Below are 27,795 nucleotides of genomic sequence, written 5' to 3'. Positions count from 1 at the left end.
TCAAGCTGCTTTATGAACATTGGTTGAGGATTAGGAAAGGTTGCTGATGCATTACTATCATTTGACATAATTGCATATTCATTTCCTGAATGTTGGGAACATGGGTAGGAGGTGAGGGAATGTAGGAGACGTTAAAATAGGAGAAGGTGCTAATGGAGATTGATGTGTTCTCTTTCCCTTTGTTCTCTTCCTTGAAATCAAAACAGGATTCCCTTTCTTCCCACTCTGAAGAAGGAGATGGAGAAGAGAGTCAAAACTCCAGGGGATTGGGTACCTGTCCCACCCATTAGAAATAGAAATTAAAATGTGTGAAATGCGGACTATGCATCATTGAATGAGCACACATAGTTCACATCAACGACCTCCAACAGAGGAGAAACCATTTAATGGTATGGAGTGTGGGAAACGTTTCACTGATATTGGAAAACTTAGAACACATCAACGGACTCACACAGGGGAGAAACCATTTAAATGTATAGAGTGCGGAAAGAGTTTTAGTGATAATGGAAACCTTAGAAAACATCAACGGACTCACACAGGGGAGAAACCATATAAATGTATAGAGTGCGGAAAGAGTTTTAGTGATAATGGAAACCTTAGAAGACATCAACGGACTCACACAGGGGAGAAACCATTTAAATGCCTGGAGTGCGGAAAGAGCTTCAGTCAGAATGGAGACCTTAAATTACACCAGCGGATTCACACAGGGGAGAAACCATTTAAATGCCTGGAGTGCAGAAAGAGCTTCAGTCAGAATGGAGACCTTAAATTACACCAGCGGATTCACACAGGGGAGAAACCGTATAAATGTATAGAGTGCGGAAAGAGCTTCAGTCAGAATGGAGTCCTTAAATTACACCAGCGGATTCACACAGGGGAGAAACCATTTAAATGTATAGAGTGCGGAATGAGCTTTAGTGATAATGAAAACCTTAGAAGACATCAACGGACTCATACAGGGGTGAAACCATATAAATGTATAGAGTGCGGAAAGAGCTTTAGTGATAATGGAAACCTTAGAAGACATCAACGGACTCACACAGGGGAGAAACCATTTAAATGCCTGGAGTGCGGAAAGAGCTTCAGTCAGAATGGAGACCTTAAATTGCACCAGCGGATTCACACAGGGGAGAAACCATATAAATGTATAGAGTGCGGAAAGAGCTTTAGTGATAATGGAAGCCTTAGAAGACATCAACGGACTCACACAGGGGAGAAACCATTTAAATGCCTGGAGTGCGGAAAGAGCTTTAGTGATAATGGAAGCCTTAGAAGACATCAACGGACTCACACAGGGGAGAAACCATTTAAATGCCTGGAGTGCGGAAAGAGCTTCAGTCAGAATGGAGACCTTAAATTACACCAGCGGATTCACACAGGGGAGAAACCATATAAATGCCTGGAGTGCGGAAAGAGCTTCAGTCGGAGTGGACCCCTTAGAAAACATTGGCAGACACATGACGGAGAAACTGTTTAAATGTATGGCGTGTTGTAGGAGCCGCAGTCAGAGTGGAAGCCTTGATTTATGTCAATAAGCTCACACAAAACACAAACCTTATAAATATCAGGAAAGTAGATAGAGGTTCTGTCCTAGTGGAAGTTCTAAATCAACAGACTCACGGACAGGAAGAACTTTAGGAGTTGAAACCCTACAAACCATCAACAAACTCAAAGAGGAGAAGCAGTTTAAATGAAAAGAGTGCAAAAAGTGCTTTATTTACAATGGAGTGTTTAAGGAACATCCAGGGACTCTTACATGGAGGAACCCATTTTGATGTCTGGAGTGCAGGACATCTTCCTCTCGGAGTCCACTCTTCTTCACAGAAATGTACTCAGCAGGAAATCAGTCATTAACACATGTTGTGTATGCGAAGTTCTGGAATTTATGTGTAAAACTGTATAGTAATGAAATATTGAAGGCAATGTCAAACAATGTGATTATAATCTAAGATGTAAAGTACCTTTTGATAGAGAAGGGGTGAGGGTTTATCTGGATTTCTGGTGGTCAGTGAGGATTAGGGCTGGGCGATATATTTTTCCATATTGGTTTCTAGACCACATCATGATAACCTTTCAAAAACAATTGATATGGACTTCCGGAGGTGGCACGAAACGGCAATGGCGGTCCTCTTCGCGCAGTGAAGAGGGGCTCCGCTGAAAAGGGTCGTCCGCTACGGCAGAGCGGAGACCCGTCAAGAAAACCCACAGGTAGAGTGAGCCTGTGGTTGTGGGACTCGGCGGGCACCAAGAGCGACCCTGGAAACGAAGAAGGGACCCCGTAAGGGGCTCCGGAACGTGAAAGGGGTAGCGGTGCTGTGAGTTCATCGCTCTTTCCCCGGAAGTGAAGCCGCGCGGCTGCTGCTGATGAGCGCTGACCTTTCTTCTTTGAACATCTGATTCTGAACAACATACCCGTGAGTAAGAACTACAAGATTTGGGATCTAAATTGTTGAATTCGGCTGAAAACGGGAGACGTTAAAAGGAAGTCCGTCTCCCGGCTCTGCTTAAAGTTCAAAGCGAAGACCCTGGTAAGCGGAAGCACTGAAAGGGGAACTTTTAAAAGAAATTGATTTATACTGTGCAAGTTCGGAATTCGTTATTTAGAAGTAAAAAGACTGTTCCTGTGTAAGTGGACTAGAGTTGGACAAGAACTGTGCCTTTTCTTGGTGGATTACAAGTTTTAAGAGACCAGTTCTCAGACAGCCAGGTTACAAAAGAACCATCAATTTGTGGAAACTGTATCTAAAGTATGTGCTACATTTGAGCTTAACGGTGGGATACAAATAAGGAACTGTTGCATTCACCATTGTTGAGACTTCATTTTTAACTTGGGTAAAGCTCTGCAAGTTTAAAGGGACATTGAAGGGTTTTTCCTCCCCTTTCATAGAATCATAGAATCATAGAGTTGGAAGAGACCACAAGGGCCATCGAGTCCAACCCCCTGCCAAGCAGGAAACACCATCAGAGCACTCCTGACATATGGTTGTCAAGCCTCTGCTTAAAGACCTCCAAAGAAGGAGACTCCACCACACTCCTGGGCAGCAAATTCCACTGTCAAACAGCTCTTACTGTCAGGAAGTTCTTCCTAATGTTTAGGTGGAATCTTCTTTCTTGTAGTTTGGATCCATTGCTCCGTGTCCGCTTGTCTGGAGCAGCAGAAAACAACCTTTCTCCCTCCTCTATGTGACATCCTTTTATATATTTGAACATGGCTATCATATCACCCCTTAACCTCCTCTTCTCCAGGCGAAACATGCCCAGCTCCCTTAGCCGTTCCTCATAAGGCATCGTTTCCAGGCCTTTGACCATTTTGGTTGCCCTCCTCTGGACACGTTCCAGTTTGTCAGTGTCCTTCTTGAATTGTGGTGCCCAGAACTGGACACAGTACTCCAGGTGAGGTCTGACCAGAGCAGAATACAGTGGCACTATTACTTCCCTTGATCTAGATGCTATGCTCCTATTGATGCAGCCCAGAATTGCATTGGCTTTTTTAGCTGCCGCGTCACACTGTTGGCTCATGTCAAGTTTGTGGTCAACCAAGACTCCTAGATCCTTTTCCCATGTACTGCTCTCAAGCCAGGTGTCACCCATCTTGTATTTGTGCCTCTCATTTTTTTTGCCCAAGTGCAATACTTTACATTTCTCCCTGTTAAAATTCATCTTGTTTGCTTTTGCCCAGTTCTCTAAACTGTCAAGGTCGTTTTGAAGTGTGATCCTGTCCTCTGGGGTGTTAGCCACCCCTCCCAGTTTGGTGTCATCTGCAAATTTGATCAGGATGCCCTTGAGTCCATCATCCAAGTCGTTGATAAAGATGTTGAATAAGACCGGGCCCAAGACAGAACCCTGTGGCACCCCACTAGTCACTCTTCTCCAGGATGAAGAGGAACCATTGATGAGCACCCTTTGGGTTCGGTCAGTCAGCCAGTTACAAATCCACTGAGTGGTAGCATAGTCAAGACCGCATTTTACCAGCTTCTTTACAAGAATATCATGGGGCACCTTGTCAAATGCCTTGCTGAAATCAAGGTAGGCTACATCCACTGCGTTCCCTTCATCTACCAGGCTTGTAATTCTGTCAAAAAACGAGATCAGGTTAGTCTGACATGACTTATTTTTCAGAAATCCATGCTGACTATTGGTGATCACAGCATTCCTTTCTAGGTGCTCACAGACTGTTTGCTTAATGATCTGCTCCAGAATCTTCCCTGGTATTGATGTCAGACTGACTGGGCGGTAATTATTTGGGTCCTCTCTTTTCCCCTTTTTGAAAATAGGGACAACATTTGCCCTCCTCCAGTCTGCCGGGACTTCGCCTGTTCTCCAGGAATTCTCAAAGATGACTGCCAGTGGTTCTGAGATCACATCTGCCAGTTCTTTTAATACTCTTGGATGCAGTTCATCTGGCCCTGGAGACTTGAATACATCTAAACTAGCCAAGTATTCTTGTACTATCTCCTTAGTTATTCTGGGCTGTGTTTCCTTTGCTGAATCATTTGCTCCAAATTCTTCAGGTCGGGCATTGTTTTCTTTATCGGAGAAGACTGAGGCAAAGAAGGCATTGAGGAGTTCAGCCCTTTCTGTGTCCCCTGTTTGCATTTCACCATCTTCTCCTCTGAGTGACCCCACTGTTTCTTTGTTCTTCTTTTTGCTACGAACATACCCATAAAAGCCTTTTTTGTTGCTTTTAACCTCTCTAGCAAGCCTGAGTTCATTCTGTGCTTTAGCTTTTCTGACTTTGTGTCTACACGTGCTGGCTATTTGTTTGAATTCCTCTTTGGTGGTTTCCCCCCTTTTCCATTTTTTGTACACATCCTTTTTTAATCTTAACTCAGTTAAAAGTTCTTTAGATAGCCACCCTGGCTTCTTTAGGCACCTTCCATGTTTCCGTCTCATTGGTATTGCCTGAAGTTGTGCTTTTACTATCTCCCTCTTAACAAACTCCCAGCCATCTTGAACTCCCTTTCCTTTTAGTATTACTGTCCATGGGATCTCACCCAGCACTTCCCTAAGCTTTATGAAGTCGGCTTTCTTAAAGTCGAGAAATTGAGTCCTAGTATGCTTGGCTGCTCCTTTCCGCTGTATAGTAAACTTCAGAAGAGCATGATCACTCGCGCCTAATGATCCTTTCACTTCTACCCCACTAACCAGGTCATCAACATTGGTTAGGACCAGATCTAAAATGGCTGTTCCTCTTGTTGCTTCTCCCACTTTCTGGACAATGAAGTTGTCTGCAAGGGCAGTGAGGAATCTGTTTGACCGTATGCTCTTGGCTGAGTTTGACATCCAACAAATATCCGGGTAATTGAAGTCCCCCATTACTACTATCTCCCTTCCTTTTGCATGCTTGGCCATCTGTTCCAGGAAGGCATCATCTATGTCCTCTGTTTGGCTTGGGGATCTATAGTAAACTCCCACAATGAGGTCTCTGTTATTCTTCTCTCCCTTAATTTTGACCCAAATGCTCTCACTTTGGCTTTGAGGTTCTAAATCTTGGATTTCTTCACAGGTATACACATCCCTGACATATAACGCCACTCCTCCTCCTTTCTTGTCTGGTCTGTTTCTCTGAAATAGATTGTATCCCCCCATTATTACATTCCAATCATGGGACTTATCCCACCAGGTATCAGTGATGCCTATTATGTCATATTTAGTTTGCTGTACCAAGAGCTCAAGCTCATCTTGTTTATTTCCCATGCTTTGCGCATTAGTGTACAGACATTGGAGTCCATTAATCATTCCCCCGTGTCTCTTATTTAAGGATTTTTTCCTCCCACCACTAGGTCTGCGTGCTGTTTGCTCCATTTGGTCTATGACGTTTGGATGATCATCTTCATCAATTGATAGACTCCTACCTTCAGGAGCACTGTCTCCCTCCCCCACATTAGTCAGTTTAAATCCCTCCTGATGAGGTTTCTGAGATTTTTGGCAAAAACATTTCTCCCAACCGTTGTGAGGTGCAGCCCATCGCTTGCCAGAAGTCCATCTTCAAGAAACTGCAGTCCGTGATCTAAGAATCCAAACCGTTCCTGTTTACACCATATGCGAAGCCAGCTGTTCACTTCCACTATTTTTCTCTCTCTCCCTGGGCCACGTCGTTCAACTGGGAGGACAGATGAGATGACAATTTGTGCATTTAGTTGCTTCAATTTCCTGCCGAGAGCCTCGTAGTCTCTTTTGATCTTCTGGAGGCTATTGCTTGCAGTGTCATTGGTTCCCACATGAACCAAGAGGAAGGGGTATTTGTCAGTGGGTTTTATGATTCCTTGCAGTCGTTCAGTTACATCTTGGATCTTAGCCCCGGGGAGACAGCACACTTCCCGAGACACTTTCCTTTTCCTTTTTCTTTTTTTTTTGCTCCTCTGGGAATTTAATGGTGGAAAGTTTTTCCCCTTCTTTTAATCATTGGGAGCTCCCCCTACAGGACTGTGGAATATTTGTTCTCTGAGAACTGCTTGCTGTTTTGTTAATCTTCTGTCTGGATGTTTATATTCTGGGCTGTCTTTCCCATGGGACTTACAATTTGACCTTGACACATAGACAGCTGGGGAATGAGTGGCTCAGCAAAGACAAGGGCTGCCAAATCAAGAGCAAAACAAGCTGAACTGCTGCAATCAACTCTGACTGTGCAGCCACGCAGATCATCTGTCCCAACTGTCTTAAGCTTGCAAGTAGGAGAAGCCAAACAGCCAGTTCCAGGGGACATGGCCTCAGGAGGGCTTGATCCAGTTTCTAAGGAAATTTTGGAACAACTGGCAGCTTTAAATAAAAAAGCTGATGAACAGGCGACAAAATTTGATCAAGTGACAGCCACTATCAACAAATTGACTGATCAAGTCTCTCAAAATACACAAGCAATTGGGAATATTCAAACAACAACAGCAGAGAACCGCAAACTGGCTGAAGAAGCGAATCAAAAAGCAGAACAGGCTAATAAGAAGGTTGAGGAAGTAAGAAGGGAAGTAAGGCCACTGAGCAGGCAAATTAATGAACAACAAGCCTATCTGTCTATGGTCGAATTGCAAAATCGGGAAAGCAACCTCAGGCTGAGAAATATACCAGAACTTGAACAAGAAGATTTGATTGGTTTTTTGACAGCAGAAATATCAAAGTTCTGGGGTACAGCAGAAGATAAGGACTTTAAAATTGTCACCGCCTTCAGACTAGGAAGAGTGGTCAGGAAGGATAAATCCAGAGATTGCCTGATCATTTTGAGATCTAGGCAAGAAAGAGACAACATACTCGGCCTACATTTTAAAAATCCATTGGTGATTCAAGGTAAGAAAGCAGAAATCTACAGAGACGTACCGAAACAACTTCTGGACTTAAGAACCATATATAAAGATCTAGCAGGACTACTGAGAAACAACACAATTCCATATAGGTGGGAATTCCCCCAAGGACTGTCTTTTAATTTCAAAGGGAAAAAAGTAAAAATCAGAACAGCAGAGGACCAAGAAAAGTTTCTGAACGACCACGGGGAGGACCTTCGGAAAGGAGTGGCAGGAGCCTGGCCACCACCTCCATCTGACTCAACACCGGTTCCACCTCCGGACTTGGACAATAAGGGAGTCGCATCCCTATTAGGACTGACAAATTAATTCAGGATGACTCTGCAGCTACTCAGTTGGAACATTCATGGTGCAAATTCCCCGGAGAACAGAAGGATTTTTCATATATTGAGGAAAGAACAATTGGACATTATTTGCTTGCAAGAGACACACGTGACTAGGCTCCATAGGAAAGTACTAATTAACAAAAGACTAGGTCAAGAATTTATTTCATCTGACAAAGTTAAGAAAAGAGGCGTAGTGATTTATGCAAAGGAGAACCTGTCACCCAAATTTTTGTTTAAAGATGAGCAAGGAAGAATTTTGGCGATTGAAATACAAACACAAGGAGAAAAATTTCTGATAGTAGGAATTTATGCACCAAATGAGGGGAAATCAGAATTTTACAAGAAGCTGCATGAGATAATGCTGGATTATATAGACTATACTAACATCATTATGATGGGAGATATGAATGGGGTGGTCTCCACTCACATGGACAAGTCACAAAATCAAAATTTGACTAAAGATGGCAGACTACCGAAAACCTTTTTTGAACTAACAGACAGCATGGATCTGATAGACATTTGGAGGACAAAGAACCCCCTAGGCAAAGAAGGAACATTCTTTTCTGAGGCCCACCTGTCATGGACAAGAATCGATCAAATATGGACAACTAGAGGACTGGCACCTAAGACTAAAAAAATAGAAATCTGCCCCAAAACCTGCTCCGACCATAACGCCTTGAAAATGGAATTGAGACTTACTCCAGCTGGTTCCTTCAGATGGAAAATGAATGACACCCTGTTTAGAGATCAGGAGATCATGAAGAAGGCCCAAAAAACTTTGAAAGACTACTTTGAAATAAATTGGAACACTTCGGTGGAAAGGAGAACAATCTGGGACGCAAGTAAAGCGGTTATGAGAGGGTTTCTGATACAACAGAATACGATTAAGAAAAAACTCTGGAATGGGAAAAAGGATAAGATATTAGAGAAGATAAGAGACGGAGAGAAAAAGTTGAGACTTAATCCAAAATCAAAAGAAGTTTTAAGAGAAATTAAATTCCATCAAGCACAATATTCAGAACTGATAAACCAAGAAGTTGAATGGAAAATTAAACAAATGAAACAAAGATCATTCGAATCTGCGAATAAATGTGGGAAGCTGCTAGCATGGCAGTTGAAACAGAGACAAAAACTGAATTATGTTACTAATCTGGAGGTTGAAGGAGAAAACATTCAGAAACCAGAAGAAATTAGAAAGTGTTTCCAGAGATACTTTAAAAAATTGTTTACGCAAGGGCCCCAGGAAGAGACTGAGATAGACCAATTTCTAATAATTAATGGATTACCAAAATTATCTCAAGAGCAACGGACAACCCTGAACTACAGAATATCACAACAGGAAATTGAGGGTGCCATTCAGAATATGCAATTAGGTAAATCCCCAGGCCCAGATGGACTTACCTCCAAGTACTACAAGATATTAAAAGACTTTTTGATCCAACCATTTATGGAGGTATGTAACCAGATCATGGAGGGGAAAGGGGCACCAGAATCGTGGAAAGAAGCTTTCATCACATTGATACCAAAACTGGAATCTGAAAAGACCCAACTTAAGAACTACTGTCCCATCTCACTCCTGAATGTGGATTACAAAATTTTTGCCGACATTTTGGCAAGCAGACTTAAAAAAGTATTAAATGAAGTAATTCATAAAGACCAGGCAGGCTTTCTCCCAGGCAGACATTTGTTTGATAATACCAGGAACATTATTGACATTTTGGAGTTATTGCAGACCAATATAAACACGAAAGCAGCTTTAATTTTCATAGACGCAGAGAAGGCCTTTGATAACATTTCCTGGAAGTTCATGAAGAAAAATTTGGAAGGGATGGGAGTGGGACGGGTGTTTCAAAACAGTATTGAAGCAATCTATTCAGAGCAAAAGGCTAAATTGATAGTGAACAATGTGGTGACGGAAGAGTTCAAAATTGAAAAAGGGACACGACAGGGGTGTCCTCTCTCTCCTCTGTTATTTATTTCAGTCCTGGAGGTTCTTTTGAATTTGATTAGGGAGGACCGGTTGGTGCAAGGAATACAGGTCGGAGTGAAACAATATAAACTGAAAGCCTTCGCAGATGACTTGGTTTTAACATTACAGGAGCCAGAATCTAGTACAAAAAGAGCTTTAGAGCTAATACATGAGTTTGGTTGGGTGGCGGGATTTAAGTTGAATAAGCAAAAAACCAAGGTTTTGGGAGAAAATCTGACACCTTTAGAAATAGATGGGTTTCAGAAGGAAACAGAGTTAAATGTGGTTAAAAAAGTGAAATACCTAGGGGTCAATTTGTCTGCTAAAAACTTGAACTTATTTAAAGATAATTATGAAAAATGTTGGTCAGAAATCAAAAAGGACTTAGAAACTTGGTCAAGATTAAAACTTTCCTTGTTGGGAAGAATCGCAGCTGTAAAGATGAATGTATTGCCAAAGATGCTGTTTTTGTTCCAAACCCTACAGATCGTGGACAGAGTGGAATGTTTTGGAAAGTGGCAGAAAGATATTTCAAAGTTTGTCTGGCAGGGCAAAAAGCCCAGGATAAAATTCAAAATATTAACTGATGCAAAAGAAAGAGGGGGATTTGCCCTGCCGGACTTAAGGTTATATTATGAAGCTGCATCTTTCTGCTGGATGAAGGATTGGTTTTTACTAGAAAACGCTGATGTCCTAGATCTGGAAGGGTTTAATAATGCTTTTGGATGGCATGCATACTTATGGTACGACAAGGTAAAGGTTCACAAAATGTTCAAAAACCATATCGTCAGAAAAGCTTTATTTACTGTCTGGACTAAATACAAGGACTTGTTAGAAAACAAGACTCCGAGGTGGCTGTCACCAATAGAGGCTAAGGCCCGAAAAAGACTTAATTTGGAGGAGGGCTGGCCAAAATACTGGGAGATAATAGAAAAAACTGGAGATAATTGGAGGTTGCAGAGCCTAGATAAATTAAAAAACAAGGTGCAAGACTGGTTACATTATGCTCAAATTCAAGAGGTATTTAAAATGGATAAAAAAATAGGTTTCCAGGTGGAAAAATCGAAGTTAGAGACAGAATTACTTGAACCAAAGACTAAGGTTCTTTCAAGAATGTATAACTTGCTGCTTAAATGGAACACCCAGGATGAGACAGTCAAATCAGCCATGATAAAATGGGCTCAAGACATTGGGCACAACATTATGTTTGAAGACTGGGAAAGGTTATGGACCACCGGTATGAAATTCACGGCATGTAATGCCTTGAAAGAAAACATTATGAAAATAATATATAGGTGGTACATGACCCCAGTCAAGCTTGCAAAGATATATCATTTGTCTGATAATAAATGTTGGAAATGTAAAGAGGCTGAAGGGACATTCTTTCACCTCTGGTGGACCTGCCCGAAAGTGAAGGCCTTCTGGGAAATGATTTACAATGAGCTAAAAAAGGTATTTAAGTATACCTTTCCTAAGAAACCAGAGGCCTTCCTTCTGGGCATTGTCGGCCAGAAAGTGCTAAAGAAGGATAGAACTTTCTTTTTGTATGCAACTACAGCAGCAAGAATCCTAATCGCCAAATATTGGAAGACACAAGATTTACCCACGCTGGAAGAATGGTATATGCAATTGATGGACTACATGGAATTGGCTGAAATGACTGGCAGAATCCGAGATCTGGGAGAAGAAAAAATGGAAGAGGACTGGAAAAAATTTAAGGACTATTTGCAAAAATATTATAAATTATATGAATGTTGAGAATTTGCAAGGTTCGGAAAATCTGGCTTCAGCATTAAAATTGGAGGATTTGGGAAACTAAGCTATAATTTTGAAAATACCAAAGTTTAAAGTAATTTTTATGTCTATTGTAGGATAAAGGTAATTTGATAATAAGCACCTTAAACTTAAAGTATAATTATCTGAAAATACAAATAACGCATGAAACAAGGTAACAATTTGCTGACATTTTTATTGTAAAGAATGCAGGGTAAGGGAGATGTGGGGAAGTCCTGATGGTTATGAAAAATGCTTTGGAAAGTTGAATCTTTTTTATTTTTCTTTTTTCTTTTTCTGTTCTGTTGTCTTTGATGTTTATATACTTGTATCTGGAAAAAGTAATAAAAAATATTATAAAAAAACAAAAACAATTGATATGGCAACACCCCACAGATCACCGTGTCTGGGATGCTCATTTGCCTGGAAGCAGCCGGCAGAAAGCTTTGTTTCGTGAAGCCCCAGCAGATGCCGAGTTGCTGACTTCCCTCCAAAACCACATGAAGAGAAACACACCTCCATTGCCCTGTGTCCTTCCAGCCTCTTTCCTCCCTTGCTCCCTTCTGCCGGTTTGTGTGCCTGACTTAGATATCCTGTGTGGTGTATTTCTTTACGGCTGAAACTGGATTTGCTCTCAGGAGCTAAGTTTTGTGTATCACTGGGGGCCCAGGGAGAACTGTATGCTTTGAAAGCTCAGTAAACTATTACTGAAGAAGTCCTGCTGCCTCTGTGTGTGTTTTTGACCTAAGTGTGGGAATTGCTCTACACATGGCCCCTACCCTGCCGATACTTGGCTCATGCCCTGGAGTTGCTGTACTTAAGCATGCAAGATGGGTGCATCTGTGCGTGACTTGCTTTTGCACCAAACTTTCTCACCCCCACCACCACATGATCTCCGAATACTGCTTCTTCCTAGAACTTCTCCCTGCCTCCTACGTGTTCTAAAGAAAAATTACTGTAATTTAATGGGAGATTTCCCCCAAGCCTTATTGCAAGAGGGGGAAGGAGGGGCTGCAGGTACGAGGGAAGTTTCCTGGTTGGCCCATCTTCCCTCATGAACCCCATGGGACAACCCCAGACCTCCTGCTTATTCTGGGGTTTGGGGAAGATAGTATTTTTCCATAGTCCCAGAAGTTATCATTCTTCCTGCCAGAGGACCAGTGTGCATATTATTATCATACTTATTTTAATGTTGTTGTTGCTGCTGCTGCTGCTGTCATGGACTGGCTGGGTGAAAGGGGGGGAGGCACCAGCTGGCGGACCCACAAGGGAAGAAGGCTCAGAGTCCGGGTGTTGTATGCCCCCAAAGGCTATCAAATCTCCTAGGTCTGACCAATAAAAGGTTAATTTGGTGTTCGGGGGGGGGGGGGAGAATCCAGGTGCGAGGCTGCTCAGCCACCCAGCTCATCGGGCAGAGCCCGTGGGTCCCTGCGGAATAAAGGAAGGAGTCCAGCCACTAACCAAAGCAAATAGCTGCGGAAATCATTATATGGTCTCAAGCAGAGTGCCAGGTGTTGGAACACAAAACTCACTGAGACATTGCTTTCTCTAGGTTTTCACCAGGGCAAAGCTGATCCATGTGTGTTTGTCGAGGAGGAGGGGCAAAACAAACTGTATTGTTTATGTTTTGTTGATGATCTTCTGATGTTTTGGAAGAATCAGGCTTTGTACCAAAGCACCCTAGCTCAGCTGAAAGAGCACTTTGACATGAAGGATCTTGGTGAGGTATCCAACTATCTTTCTCTGCAGGTGGAGAGGGACCAAGCAGGTAATTTTCTGGTACACCAAACACAGCAAATTGCTGATGTATTAACCAGGTTGAATTTGGTTGATGCAAACCCAGCAGACACACCAATGGTGACAGGTTACCAGGTAGATAGTACTGCTGAAGCGTTTTCTGACACTACGCTGTACAGATGCATTCTAGGCAAGTTGAATTTTATGGCTAGATGCTCAAGACCTGACATAGCTGTAAGCACTAACCTGCCTAGCAGACATGCCAACAATCCTACTGTTCAGGATTGGAAAGCTCTGAAGCGCATAGCCCGCTATTTGAAAGGGACTTTGCACTACAGGCTGAGGATCACCAGTCAGAAGACTGGAGGTCTTGAAATCTTTGCGGATGCTAGTTTTGGAAGTGACACCACGGATGGTACAAGCACTTCTGGAGTATGCTACATGTACAACCACTGTCTGTTTGACTGGCTGTGCAAGAAGCAGACGACAGTAAGCCTAAGTTCCTGTGAAGCAGAATTCAATGCTCTGTCATTTTCACTCATGGATTGTGAATGGTTGATGCAACTGTTTAAGGACATCAGAGTTTCTGTGAAATGTCCTATACAAGTGTATCAAGACAATAGATCCTGTTTGGCTTTGCTGAACTCAGAGAGTTGCAAGCAAAGAACCAAGTACTTGCAGATTAAGCTACATCATGCAAGAGAGTGTATTCAGAAAGGACTCATTCAGGGAGAAATGTAAAGTATTGCACTTGGGCAAAAAAAATGAGAGGCACAAATACAAGATGGATGACACCTGGCTTGAGAGCAGTACATGTGAAAAGGATCTAGGAGTCTTGCTTGACCACAAACTTGACATGAGCCAACAGTGTGACGCGGCAGCTAAAAATGCCAATGCAATTCTGGGCTGCATCAATAGGAGTATAGCATCTAGATCAAGGGAAGTAATAGTGCCACTGTATTCTGCTCTGGTCAGACCTCACCTGGAGTACTGTGTCCAGTTCTGGGCACCACAGTTCAAGAAGGACACTGACAAACTGGAACGTGTCCAGAGGAGGGCAACCAAAATGGTCAAAGGCCTGGAAACGATGCCTTATGAGGAACGGCTAAGGGAGCTGGGCATGTTTCGCCTGGAGAAGAGGAGGTTAAGGGGTGATATGATAGCCATGTTCAAATATATAAAAGGATGTCACATAGAGGAGGGAGAAAGGTTGTTTTCTGCTGCTCCAGAGAAGCGGACACGGAGCAATGGATCCAAACTACAAGAAAGAAGATTCCACCTAAACATTAGGAAGAACTTCCTGACAGTAAGAGCTGTTCGACAGTGGTATTTGCTGCCAAGGAGTGTGGTGGAGTCTCCTTCTTTGGAAGTCTTTAAGCAGAGGCTTGACAACCATATGTCAGGAGTGCTCTGATGGTGTTTCCTGCTTGGCAGGGGGTTGGACTCGATGGCCGTTGTGGTCTCTTCCAGCTCTATGATTTTATGATTCTATAGGTGTCCTACATGGCAGGAAATGAAATTCCTGCTGATCTGTTGTCTAAGGTTGTTAACAGAGAACAACTTAAGGTTTACGTACAGAGGTTGCAATTGGGTTGAACCACAGGTACTAAAGGTTACACAGAACGGGGGAGGATGTTAGGATATTTCCGTTCCACCTTAAAAGGGAGCAGGCTTTGTGAGTCACAGAGTCTGCGTATTTCCTGTTCACAGGATGTTTCTGTTTTGATAGAGCTGTTCTCTCTCTCTCTCTCTATGCCTGAACAGGCAAGCAGGCAGTCATGTTTTTCCCCTTGTTCTGACCAACACTGAATAAACTTCTAAATAATGCTCTCCTGCGTGCATCTTTCGCTGTGCGGATTTCTGCTGATAGAGCGTGCATCAGCTCTGGAATGTGGCAAGCTATTTTCTGGAGCTCATGTCGCTAATTGCTGATACTGTATCTACGGGAGATCCATGGATCGTCCGGAGGCGACGTGGGGGCCATGATGGGCTTTTTCTCCCTGGCAGTATCCCAACAGTTATATCTTTAAAGTTTAATATTACAAATATTATGCCTGAATGTATCCTTTCAACTTGACAGCTCAGGGAAGTTACCTAGCTTTAAAAATAATATAAAATCATCTCCTTTCCCAGTTTCCTCCATTCCAAAGCTATTTTCCCCTTGCAAAAGGACTCCAGGACGTTCCCAGAGGTGACAATTGCTGGGCTCATTGTTAGCCAAAGGAAGCCAAATCTCATCACCTGACTCGCCTCAGGCTCCAGACATGCAAAGGAACTTCTATTGTACTTTTGGGTGGTGGTACTTAAGAAGAAGAAGAAAAAGAAGAAGAGTTTGGACTTGATATCCCGCCTTTCACTCCCTTCAGGAATCTCCAAGTGGCTAACATTCTCCTTTCCCTTCCTCCCCCACAACAAACACTCTGTGAGGTGAGTGGGGCTGAGAGACTTAAAAGAAGTGTGACTGGCCCAAGGTCACCCAGCAGCTGCATGTGGAGGAGTGGGGAAGCGAAATTTATTATTATTTATTTTAATTAATTTTTATAATGTATTTATAATGTTGCACTGTTTTAGTGTTGTTAGCCGCCCTGAGCCCGACTTCGGCTGTGGAGGGCGGGATATAAATATAAATAAATTTATTATTCCCCAGATTACGAGACTACCGCTCTTATCCACTACACCACACTGGCTCTCTATATCATAGACATATTTGTCTATGCTAATCTTATACCTGAGTCTTGCCCTGCCATGTCTGCTTATGCTAATCTTGTACCAAGGACTTGTCTGGACATGTTTGCCAAGGTTAACCCCTCCCCTTTTGTGACATGTCAGTGATGTAGCAATGATGCTGTACGAACTGTATTCTGGGATATGGTGGGAAAGTTTTAAAAGTCCTTGTCACCCCATCCTCGGGGTTCAAAATTCCTCTTTGAACCAATTGCGCAATAAACTTTGGTCTACAGCTATTTGCTCTGGTTGGCTGGACTCCTTCCTTTATTCCGCAGGGACCCGCGGGCTCTGACCGACCAGCTGGGGGACTGAGCAGCCTCACACCTAGATGTTTTCCCTAACAGTTAGGTCCAGGTCCCACGAGCCCGGGGGGGCTGTTTGCAGGGAGTTCTCAGTCGTTTGGGGTTCATCGCTCCACCGTATTTGCGTTTGAATTTGCCAAAATTGTTCACCATGCCTTGTAAAGGAGTCCATTCCTCCTGTGAGTGTGGGGAACCCCCCCCCCATTATGAGCTCGTGCTTAAGTTGTTACAAAAGGGGGACTCCCTGCCCTTCCAACATGTTGCAGGAGCCTTCAAGGAAAACACAAAGTGAGAAATCTCCTGTTTCCTCACAGCCTCAGCCCCCTTGGCCAAGATAGAGACAATAAAATAACTAGACATACACAGAGCTGGGAGTCTGTTGTTGCATGGGGGTGGGGTCCCCACACTCACTCTCCCACACACAGATACACAGACTCACACACACAGCTGGCCCTCCAGCCCCAGCTCCCTTGGCTGAGCTGGAAACACAATTCTCAACGCAAAGCACACAAAAAGAGATAGAGACAATAAAATACATAGACATACCGAGAGATGGGAGCCCGTTGTTGCCTGTGTGTGTGTGGGGGGGGTGGTTTCTGTTATAAGAATTTTAAGGTCTTAGATATATAATAAATGTTCATAAACGTACCAAGCAAACACGTACATAAATATATAAACCACATGTCCGAAGCAGCACAGGAAGACAGTCCTGAAATCCTTTTGACTCCCCAGCTGACCAAATGTTTCTCTGCAAGGAAGGAGGAGGTGAAAACACGGTTTAGTTCTGGGCTGCTTCACTCCTTGCATGAATTTTACCTGGGTGTCGGGGCTGTGTGTGCAAAAGCCAAAACCCCATTTTCTCCGTAACACAGGAGTCACAGAGTCCAAGCCGCTGCTCAATGTGCACCAGTACCTAAAACACGGGAGGATCTAATCTCGTGGCGTGGGGTGGGGGAGGGAAGGATTTTGCAATGTAAACATTTTGGGGTGGGAGACCCCACTTTGCAAGTGGGTTGCCGGGATCAGCCCCTCTCCCGCTCTCCTGATCCCCAGAAGGAAGAAGGGAGGGGGAAAACCTTCCTCTTCTTCCCCCACTCAATTCCTCCCATCCCGGCACATCCTTCTCTCACCCCGCCCCCATACAATGCACCTCCTCCTCCTCGCCATCCGACTTCTGTTCCGGGAAACTGCCTGCTTATCCCACAAGTGGAGCTTCTGCGCCGGATTGCTGCTCTGTGCCGTAGCTCTAGGGGCGCATGCTCTCGGAAAGGGGAGGAGGGGCGGCAAGGGACCCCCCCAAAAAAAAACATTGATGTTGCAGGAAAGGAAAGGAGAATCACGAGCGAGGACAAAGAGGTAAAGGGGTCTCAAGGGGAGGCGACAGAAGGATCCAGAGACCCCCTCCAGCTCCCAAAAGCACCTGTCGTGGATCTGGATCCCTGCACGCATGCTACGAAAGGGATTTTCCTTGGACCCTTAGGAAGCCCACCCAGGGGATCCCAACGAAGCCCCCTCGCCCCATTTCCCCGCACAGGCATCCCTGGGACTGTTAACGGAAAAATCTGAGGGCTCCCTTGGACAAAAACAAAGACACCAACCAGGATAACTTGGAGCAAAACAGCAGCGTGTAGGCTTGGCCTTTATTGAACTGTTGCAACAGGGTGCTCCCCTCACTTGCAGGAGAGAGGAAGGACTCCGAAAAATGGTGTGCAAGGCCTTATAAAAACTTTTGAAATTGCCACCCTGTAGATCAAGACCACCCCCAGAAACATCATACATACATCACAGAAAGGAGGGGTTGAGGGAGGGGTGGTGGTGGTAACCTGAGTGTCCTGTCACCTGGCTGGTTCCTCCTTTCCTCCTGCCCATGAGTCACTTCCAGGTGACAGAGGGGAGTTTGCAGTTTCCTGCCCCCAGAGGGAAGATCTGATCATTGTCCTTTGTTCCAGTCTGTGCTGAATCCACTCCCATATGCAAGTTCTTTGTGATCTTGATGGTCTTCTGTCTAGGACCATCAGAGTTGGCATAGCAACTGGGCAGGGCTCCTGTGGATGTGCTGGTATGCTCAAGGGATTATGGCTGGCCTGTATCAAACCTTCCCCATTTTATAGTCCTTCCTTCATGGAGTAAAATAAAAGTGGAACAGTGCAAATCCGATGTATGGTTGATTTTCTATGAATTTATAACAGAAGCGCAGCGTATGTAGTGTGTGAGTGAGAGTACGTGTGAAGTTTGTACAAACTGAATGATGGGGGGGGGGTGTTCCTGCTACAGTTCCCCCGTTCGGAAATAAGATTGCAAAGGTGGCTACTTTGCAATCCTTTTCTCCACACAATTTAAGGTGGTAAATATTAACCTGCTATTCTCCGTCCCAGATGCGTGTGTCCATGTGAACCTGACAGGGACTTGGATGTCACGCTTCTTAAGGATATTTGCATAGAAATATAACAGTGTAACAGTGCACATAGTTAGACATAGGATATCACGTAAAATTAATATTTTGTTGCTCAGTTACTTGTGGTATTCTAGCACCTTGGAAGAAATATTTTCTCAATAGTGGCCTATGCTTTACATTTAGCAGGAAGGTCCACCAATAACTGAAAAATGCAGTTTGCTACAGATCTCTGTGGGTTCCGCGCGGAGAGAGGTGGGCATTAAAGGGTTAAGGGGTGTGAGGGACGCCTGGATAGACCCCTCTGTGCCTCCTCTGCTCGTCTTGGGGGTGGGGTCCTCCGGATGGAGAGATGGGGGGGGCGCAGGGCAAGGGGTGAGCCGCGCCAAGCGGGGCCTCTGGGTGCAGGGGAGACTCTGCGAGAGATGGATGGAGTCAATGAAGTGGGGAGGGGGAGCATCCCTGGGGCAGGGAAGGGCAGCAATGGGGGGAGAGATAGGTAGACCAGTCTTTGGGGACACGTCTCCATCCTGGCGCCCGCAGGGAATCTCCGGAGGGGCCGCCTTGGCTTCTGCCACCCAGGAATCGGCCACCCCTTCAAGGCACCCAGAGGGATCCCTGGAAAGTGGGGGATCCCGTCCCCCCACCCCTTCCTTCCTGGAGCCTCTATCCTCTTTACACCCCATAAGCCCCTGCCCTGTCCAGACTGTTGCAGGAATCTATGTATAGGTTGGGGGGGTTGCCCCTCCAGCAGATATCATGCACATGCAGCCCACTACCAAAAACAGCACAATCGCTTTTGTGACTTTTGTGATTTGTCCCCACAAAACACTTCATCACAGTTTCTTCCTATCTATTCAAAGGACCTCTGCTGCACAATACCAAATGTATGAATTCACTGATAAATGTCTCTATGTACTGGCTCACTGGGGAAACTATAGACATGTGAGCTCAGCTACTCAGCAGCCCCTCTGCCTGAGTGATAATCCCTGGCATTCTGATACCTGAGTACCAGACAGGTAGCCATTGTAGACATACCAAACTCAGATGAAGAGAAAAGGGTGTGATGAACTTGGCTGGGAAACAGGTCAGGGAGGACAATGGATGGCCGGCCGGGGGTGGGGCAAAGGCCAAAGAATGGAGGCCGACCCCTTTGTCCAAGCCTCTTTTGGTTTTCTCCCTTCCAGGATCAGGATCCTCAGGAGCGTGTCCTGGCAGCCAGATTAAGGTAAGTTCTGGCCTGATTGGAAGGGAAATGGCTCCTCCCTCTAGCTGTAGGCCGCATGGTGGCCTTTTCCTTTTGGCATGCATGGGGGAGCATGGCCATGGGCTCCACTGGCCATGAAGGGCGGCGTGTGCCCCCAGACGTAGGCCACACGGCAGCTTTTCATTCTGCTGACACAGCTTTAAACTGTAGACCGCATGCCTGACATTTCCTTTCTTGTTGTCGGGGGGATAAATCAGGCCGCATGGCAGTCATATTTCTTTGCACACACCCCGTTCTGCTCTGGCTATGGATGCACTTCTGATCCTAGCAGGCAAACGTAAATGTCTCTTTTGTTTCAACAGAGAGATGTTTGGTGGAGGGCAAGGGGAACTATGGGGCAGGGTCCAGGATGCTCAGATTACCACAACCAGACCTCCCTTTTCATGACGTATTAGTGATGTACCGTATTTTTTGCTCTATAAGACTCACTTTATCGCTCCTAAAAAGTAAGGGGAAATGTGTGTACGTCTTATAGAGCAAATGCAGGCTGCACAGCTATCCCAGAAGCCAGAACAGCAAGAGGGATTGCTGCTTTCACTGCAGAGTGATCCCTCTTGCTGTTCTGGCTTCTGAGATTCAGACTATTTTTTTTCTTGTTTTCCTCCTCCAAAAACTAGGTGCGTCTTGTGGTCTGGTGCATCTTATAGGGCAAAAAATACGGTGGTTTTGGGGGGGGGGTGTAACATTGGGATTAGCAGCTAATAAAAGTTTGGGTTCTCTTTTGTTGGGGGCTTCCATCTTGTTCCACCTGGTGGCAGGTGGGAGTCCTGTTGCGACAGTCTTCAATAAAGACCAAGCCTACTGGCTGCTGGTTTGCTCTGGTATTCCTGGCTGGTGTCCTTGTTTTTTGTCCAGGGGAGCCCTCAGATTTCTCCGTTAACAGGACGCAAGGTGGGGGGATGTAGGAGACGTTGAAATAGGAGAAGGAGCTAATGGAGCTTGATGTGTTCTCTTTCCCTTCGTTATCTTCCTTGAAACCCAAACAGGATTCCCTTTCCTCCCACTCTGAAGAAGGAGATGGAGAAGACAGTCAAAACTCCAGGGAATGCGGCACCTTTCGTTTCATTAGGAAGAGACATTTAAATGTGTGAAATGTGGAATATGCTTCATTGAATGAGCACACATAGTTCACATCAACGACCTCCAACAGGGGAGAAACCATTGAAAGGTATGGAGTGCAGAAAGAGCTTTAGTGATAATGGAAAACTTAGAACACATCAACGGACTCACACAGGGGAGAAACCATTTAAATGTATGGAGTGTAGAAAGAGCTTCAGTTTCGATGGAAAACTTAGAAGACATCAGCAGATTCTTTTTTTAAAAAAAATATATTTATTAAAGTTTTTAAACATTAAAAGCAAGCTTCACAACCAACCAAAAGAAGAAAAACAATATCATAATCACACAAAACCAGAAAAATACAGTAAAAAATATAAGAAGATAAAAAGAAGAAAAACATAAAAGACATAAAAAATCCAGTTTCTTTACTTATTAGTTTTCATAACCCTCTTTCCTGACTTCCTCACATCTCCTTTTTCTGTGTTCCCTTTTATACACTCATATTCAGCAATATCTTACCTTCTTTCAAATCTCATTTTATATTATACATTTCCAAATATTATGTCTCCAATTTTCCCCTCCTTTTAAACCCATTTTTACCTGTTCTTTATAACTTAATCCCCTTGTTTCATTTCGTTTAAGCTTGACATAATATTATTCTAATTTTTTCACCCTTACTTTTTAAAATATTCTTTACACCTTCCTTTCAACTATGTCACTGATGCCATATTGTTTTCATATCCTGCATCATTCTAACAATCAGACATTTTGCAATGTTTTTGCAGGTAGTCCTTGAACTTCTTCCAGTCCTCTTCTACCGACTCTTCTCCCAGGTCTCGAATTCTGCCAGTCATTTCTGCCAATTCCATGTAGTCTATCACTTGCATCTGCCATTCTTCCAGGGTGGGCAAATCTTGTGTCTTCCAGTACTTTGCGATAAGTATTCTTGCTGCTGTTGTTGCATACATAAAGAAAGTTCTGTCCTTCTTTTGCACCAATTGGCCGACAATGCCCAAAAGGAAGGCCTCTGGTTTCTTAAGGAAGGTATATTTAAATACCTTTTTCAGTTCATTGTAGATCATTTCCCAGAAATCCTTGACCTTTGGGCACGTCCACCAAAGGTGAAAGAATGTTCCCTCAGTTTATTTACATTTCCAACATTTATTATCCGGCAAATGATATATTTTTGCAAGCTTGACTAGGGTCATGTACCACCTGTATATCATTTTCATAATATTTTCTTTTAAGGCATTACATGCCGTGAATTTCACACCAGTGGTCCATAACCGTTCCCAGTCAGCAAACATAATGTTATAACCAATGTCTTGCGCCCACTTTATCATAGCTGATTTGACCGTTTCATCCTGAGTATTCCATTTTAACAGCAAGTTATACATTCTTGAAAGTACCTTAGTTTTAGGTTCTAACAATTCTGTTTCTAGTTTCGATTTTTCCACCTGGAAACCTATTTTTTTTGTCCATATTGAAAACCTCTCTAATTTGATGATAGTGTAACCAGTCTCGCACTTTATCTTTTAATTTCTCAAAACTCTGCAATCTCCATGTGTCTCCATCTTGTTCTAATATCTCCCAATATTTCGGCCACTTGGCCTCCATATTGAGTCTTTTCATAGCCTTAGCTTCCATGGGTGATAGCCACCTTGGGGTCTTGTTTTCTAATAAATCTTTATACCTTGTCCAAACATTAAACACTGCTTTCCGGACAATATGGTTCTTAAATGCTCTATGAACTTTGACCTTGTCGTACCAAAGATATGCATGCCACCCAAATGCATTATTGAACCCTTCCAAATCCAACATGTCAGTCTTCTCAAGAAGTAGCCAATCTTTCAACCAGCAGAATGCTGCTGATTCATAATACAACTTCATGTCTGGCAGGGCAAATCCCCCTCTTTCTTTAGCATCAGTCAATATCTTAAATTTTATTCTGGGCTTTTTGCCCTGCCAGACAAACTTAGAAATATCTCTCTGCCAGCCCTTGAAACAGTGCATCCTGTCCACGATCTGCAAAGTTTGAAACAAAAACAGCATTTTTGGCAATACATTCATCTTTATAACAGCAATTCGGCCCAACAAGGAAAGCTTCAATTTTGACCAAATTTCTAAATCTTTTTTAACTTCTGACCAACATTTTTCATAATTATCTTTAAATAAATTCAAATTTTTGGCCGTCATGTTAATCCCTAGGTATTTCACTTTCTTCACCACATTTAAATCTGTCTCCTTCTGAAACCTTTCTTTTTCCAAGAAGACATCAGCAGATTCACACAGGGGAGAAACCATTTAAATGCCTGGAGTGCAGAAAGTGCTGCAGTCAGAATGGAAACCTTAAATTACACCAGCGGATTCACACAGTGGAGAAACCATATAAATGTATGGAGTGCGGAAAGAGCTTCAGTCAGAATGAAAAACTTAGAAGCCACCAACGGACTCACACGGGAGAAACCATATAAATGTATGGAGTGTGGAAAGAGCTTCAGTCAGAGTGGACACCTCAATATACATTACCGGACTCATACAGGGCAGAAACTATTTAAATGTATGGAGTGTGGAAAGAGCTTTAGTTTGAATTCAACCCTTAGAAGACACCAACGGACTCACACAGGGGAGAAACCATATAAATGTATGGAGTGCGGAAAGAGCTTTAGTTTGAATGCAACCCTTAGAAGACATCAACGGACTCAGACAGGGGAGAAACCTTTTAATTGCATTGAGTGTGGAAAGACCTTCAGTCAGAATGGAAATCTTAGAAAACATCAGCAGACACACAGGGGAGAAACTGTTTAAATGTATGGCCTGTGGAAGGAGCTTCAGTCAGACTGGAACCCTTGATTTATGTCAACAAACTCACACAAAACACAAACCTTATAAATATCAGGAAAGTAGATAGAGGTTCAGTCCTAGTACAAGATCTAAATCAACAGATTCACAGACAGGAAGAACTTTAGGAGTTGAAACCATACAAACAATCAACAAACTCAAAGAGGAGAAGCAGTTTAAATGAAAAGATTGCAAAAGTGCTTTATTTACATACACTTCAGGTTACAGACTCTGCTAACCCAGAAATAGTACCTTGAGTTATGTACTTTGCTTCAGCATGAGAACAGAAATGGTGCTCCAGTGGCGTGGCGGCTGCAGGTGGCCCCATTAGCTAAAGTGGTGCTTCAGGTTAAGAACAGTTTCAGGCTAAGAACGGACAAATTAAATACTTAACCAGAGGTACCACTGTATGGTTGTAAACCAAGGTTCCACTGTATACCCCCAAAGGCTATAAAAACTCCTAGGTCTGGCCAATAAACTCAGGAGCCAGGAGGAGATAAGAGTCCGACGATTTTATTACAGGCCGTCAGTATTGGGAATGGGAAAGGACCTTTCAACTTTTTAAAGAAAATTATGGGATGAGAGACTACTCAACAGCCCAGCTTGCCAGGGTACAAGTCCCCTGTGGGTCCATGCGGTCAGTAAATGAAGGAAATTCCAGCCAAGCAATTTGGAGCAAAGAGCAGTCAGTAGACTGAGATCCTTTATTGTTGTGCAACAGGTTCAAACAGCAGTGAGGGAACTCTGACCCTGGGGCGACATTGACTTTTAAAACTTTCCCACCAAATCCCAGGATACAGTTTGCACAGCATCATCGATACATCATTGCTACATCACTAAAACGTCAGAAAGGGGAGGATTACACAAGATTAGCATAGACAGATATGTCAGGGCAACACCCAAGTACAATATTAGGCAAACATGTCTCAAGTACCCACCACCCAAAAGGACAACAGAACTTCCTTTAATGTCTGCAGCCTGGTGAGATTTGGCTGGTGATGAGATTTGGCTTCCCTTGGCTAACAGTGAGCCCAGTAATTGTCACCTCTGGGCAATTCCTGGGGTAGGAGGTGTGTCTACACATCTTCACCCTTGGGGAGGTGGTGTTGGTTTCTGTGTGTTGCCACTGTGCAGTGCTCTTGGAGTCACAGGACTCTGTTTTGCATTCCAGGGACATTCCAGACTGTTGGAAGTCTCACGGAAGACAGGAGACGGATGTGATGTTACTGTTTCCTGTTCCTTTGTTTTTCAGTTGCTCTCTGCTTTCACAGAGAGAGCATGTATATTTCTTTTCTGTCTGACTAGTTAGAAATAAAACTCTTTAGCAATGTAGCTAATAAACTTCTCGTCCTTCCCTGTGTGCTGGATACTCTGCTGAATGGGGAGTGTGCTTGGAGCCTCATCAAAGGCTCAGGTCATTAATCATCATCGGAGGAGCTCGGTCGAACCCAAGTCGGACAGGTGGCAGGAAAAAGAGTCCTTTTTCCAAGGGCAAAATAGCTTTGGAATGGAGGAAACTGGCAAAGGAGTTGATTTTATATGATTTTTTAAAGCTAGGTTTCTTCCCTGAGCTGTCAAGCCAAAAGGATACATTCAGGCATAATATTTGTAACATTTAACAACTTTAAAGATGTGCCCCACCCCGCCTTGTAATTTCTGTAACAAATACTTTCCTGAGATTTTTTCTTTTGGGGTGTGTGTCACAGTTCAGCTTCATTCAGAAGAAAACATTGCTAAAGGAGGGGAAATATAAAATGCACATTGAAAACAGCATAATCAGCAAAAGAATAAAATACAGTGGTGCCTCGCAAGACGAAATTAATTCGTTCCGCAAGTTTTTTCTTCTTGCGAGTTTTTCGTCTTGCAATGCACAGTTTCCCATAGGAATGCATTGAAAATCAATTAATGCGTTCCTAGGGAAACCGACTTCAGACCAGGTCCGGGGACAGTCTGTCCCCCGACCTCTTCTGAAGGCTGGGGGGGGGGACAAGGGCTTTTCTTCCCACCCCCAGCATTTTAAAAAACCCCGGGACAGCGGAGGGCTTCTCCGCTGTCTGGGGCGATCTTAAAATGCTGGCGGGCGGCATTTTAAAATCGCCCCGGGACAGCGGAGGACTTCTCCGCTGTCCGGGGCGATTTAAAAGCCCCTGGGAAGGCAGGCAGGGGGGACAAAGACTTTTGCCCCCCGCCAGCCTTCAGAAGAGGTCCTGGACCTCTTCTGAAGGCTGGCGGGGGCGAAAGTCTTTGCTCCCCCCCGCCTGCCTTCAAAAGCTGTCCGGCCAAGGCTTCGCGGACCTCTCCGCCAGCAGCGGCAGCGCTGCCGCTGCTGGCGGAGAGTTGCCGGCATGCCGAAGCCTGCGCGCGCTGACATCAGCGCGTCCAGGCTTCGCGGATCTCTCCACAAGCAGCGGGAACGTTCCCGCTGCTTGGGGAGAGTTGCCGGCATCCCGCAGCCTGCGCGCGCTGACATCAGCGCGTCCAGGCTTCGCGGATCTCTCCACAAGCAGCGGGAACGTTCCCGTTGCTTGGGGAGAGTTGCCGGCATCCCGAAGCCTGCGCGCGCTGACATCAGCACGTCCAGGCTTCGCGGATCTCTCCACAAGCAGCGGGAACGTTCCCGCTGCTTGGGGAGAGTTGCCGGCATCCCGAAGCCTGCGCGCGCTGATCTCAGCGCGTCCAGGCTTCGCGGATCTCTCCACAAGCAGCGGGAACGTTCCCGCTGCTTGGGGAGAGTTGCCGGCATCCCGAAGCCTGCGCGCGCTGACATCAGCGCGCCCACACTTCGCGGATCTCTCCTGCCTTCAAAAGCCGTCCGGGATAGCGGGAAGCGCTTCCCTGCTATCCCGGACTGCTTTTAAAATGCTGGCGCTGGGGAGCAAAGCCTTTCGGCCCCCGCCAGCCTTCCTGGACCTCTTCTGAAGGCTGGAGGGGGGGAAAAGGCTTTGCTCCCCACCGCTAGCATTTAAAAGAGGTCCCCGGAGATTTCCCTATGGGCTTTCGTCTTGCGAAGCAAGCCCATAGGGAAATTCGTTTTGCGAAGCGCCTCCAAAACGGAAAACCCTTTCATCTAGTGGGTTTTCCGTCTTGCGAGGCGTTCGTCTTGCGGGGTACTACTGTATGATCATAATCCTAGAACACAGACTATATCTTGCTTTTCACCACTTCTGGGTCTTAGAGCAGCTTCCCCCTTCTTTCCTCACAGCCTCAGCCCCTCTTGGCCGATATAGAGACAATAAAATACTTAGACATACACAGAGCTGGGAGCCGGTTATTGCGATGGGGGGGGGTTCTCCCCCCCCTCTCTCTCTCACACACACACAAACAGGGGGCCCTCCAGCCCCAGCTCCCCTGGCTGAGCTGGAAACACGAGTCTCAATGCAAAGCACACAAAAAGAAAGCTCTCCCCCCCCCAAAACGTGCAATTTAACTGCTAGCAAAACACACAGAGCGCCCCCCCCCTTTTCCCTGAGACAGGCACAGAGCTGACAGCCCACGGCTCCCTCCATTTCAAGGAACGGGGGTCCCGCACAGCCCTCAGGGCACCTCAGCATCCCATAGATGTCTTTCCTCCGGTGGGGAGGGGGGCTATTTTGCTTGCTGAGGGCAGGAGTCACACCCTTGTCACATTGCGGGGTGTCAGGCTTTTAGGGAAGGGGGTGAGGCTTGGGTGGGCCAGTCCTGTTCACAGTGCATTCTCAGTCCTTTGGGGTTCATCGCTCCACCACAACCCCACTTTCCCACACCTTTTAACTACCCTCTTCCCCAAAGCACCACAACAGTATTCACACATCCCCCAGCTGCAAGGCTTCCCTGCGCTTCACCTTGGAAAGTATCAGGATTCAATCCCCCATCCCGATGGATTTCTGTCTTGACTGACCCTCCCCCCCTTCCTGGATTTAACAGCAGCAATACCTAAAACACGGAGGGATCTAAGCTCGTGGCGTGGGGTGGGGGAGGGAAGGATTTTGCAATATAAACATTGTGGGGTGCGGTACCCCACTTTGCAAGTGGATTGCCGGGATCAGCCCCTCCCCCATTCTCCTGATTCTCAGGAGGAAGAGGGGAGGGGGGACACCTTCCTCTGCTCCCCGCCCCCCAAATTCCACCCTT

General features: G+C 44.9%; 2 protein-coding genes across 2 annotated transcripts in view; both read left to right on the top strand.

The window, feature by feature from the left end:
* LOC144329065 (uncharacterized) overlaps nucleotides 1-12,077 on the top strand; it is a 46,606-nt gene extending 34,529 nt beyond the window's left edge. The window contains exon 5 of the mRNA XM_077935582.1: nucleotides 438-12,077. Coding sequence (XP_077791708.1) covers nucleotides 438-1,477 — 1,040 coding nt within the window. The 3' untranslated portion in view covers nucleotides 1,478-12,077. The remainder of the gene's footprint in view (nucleotides 1-437) is intronic.
* The window catches only part of LOC114605381 (uncharacterized), a 66,466-nt gene that overhangs the window by 6,103 nt on the left and 32,568 nt on the right, over nucleotides 1-27,795 (top strand).

This window comes from Podarcis muralis, chromosome 10 (assembly GCF_964188315.1).
Source record: "Podarcis muralis chromosome 10, rPodMur119.hap1.1, whole genome shotgun sequence".
Taxonomy (NCBI): Eukaryota; Metazoa; Chordata; class Lepidosauria; order Squamata; family Lacertidae; genus Podarcis; species Podarcis muralis.
The sequence above is the reverse complement of the archived record's forward strand: the minus strand, read 5'-3'. Positions and strand labels throughout refer to the sequence as shown.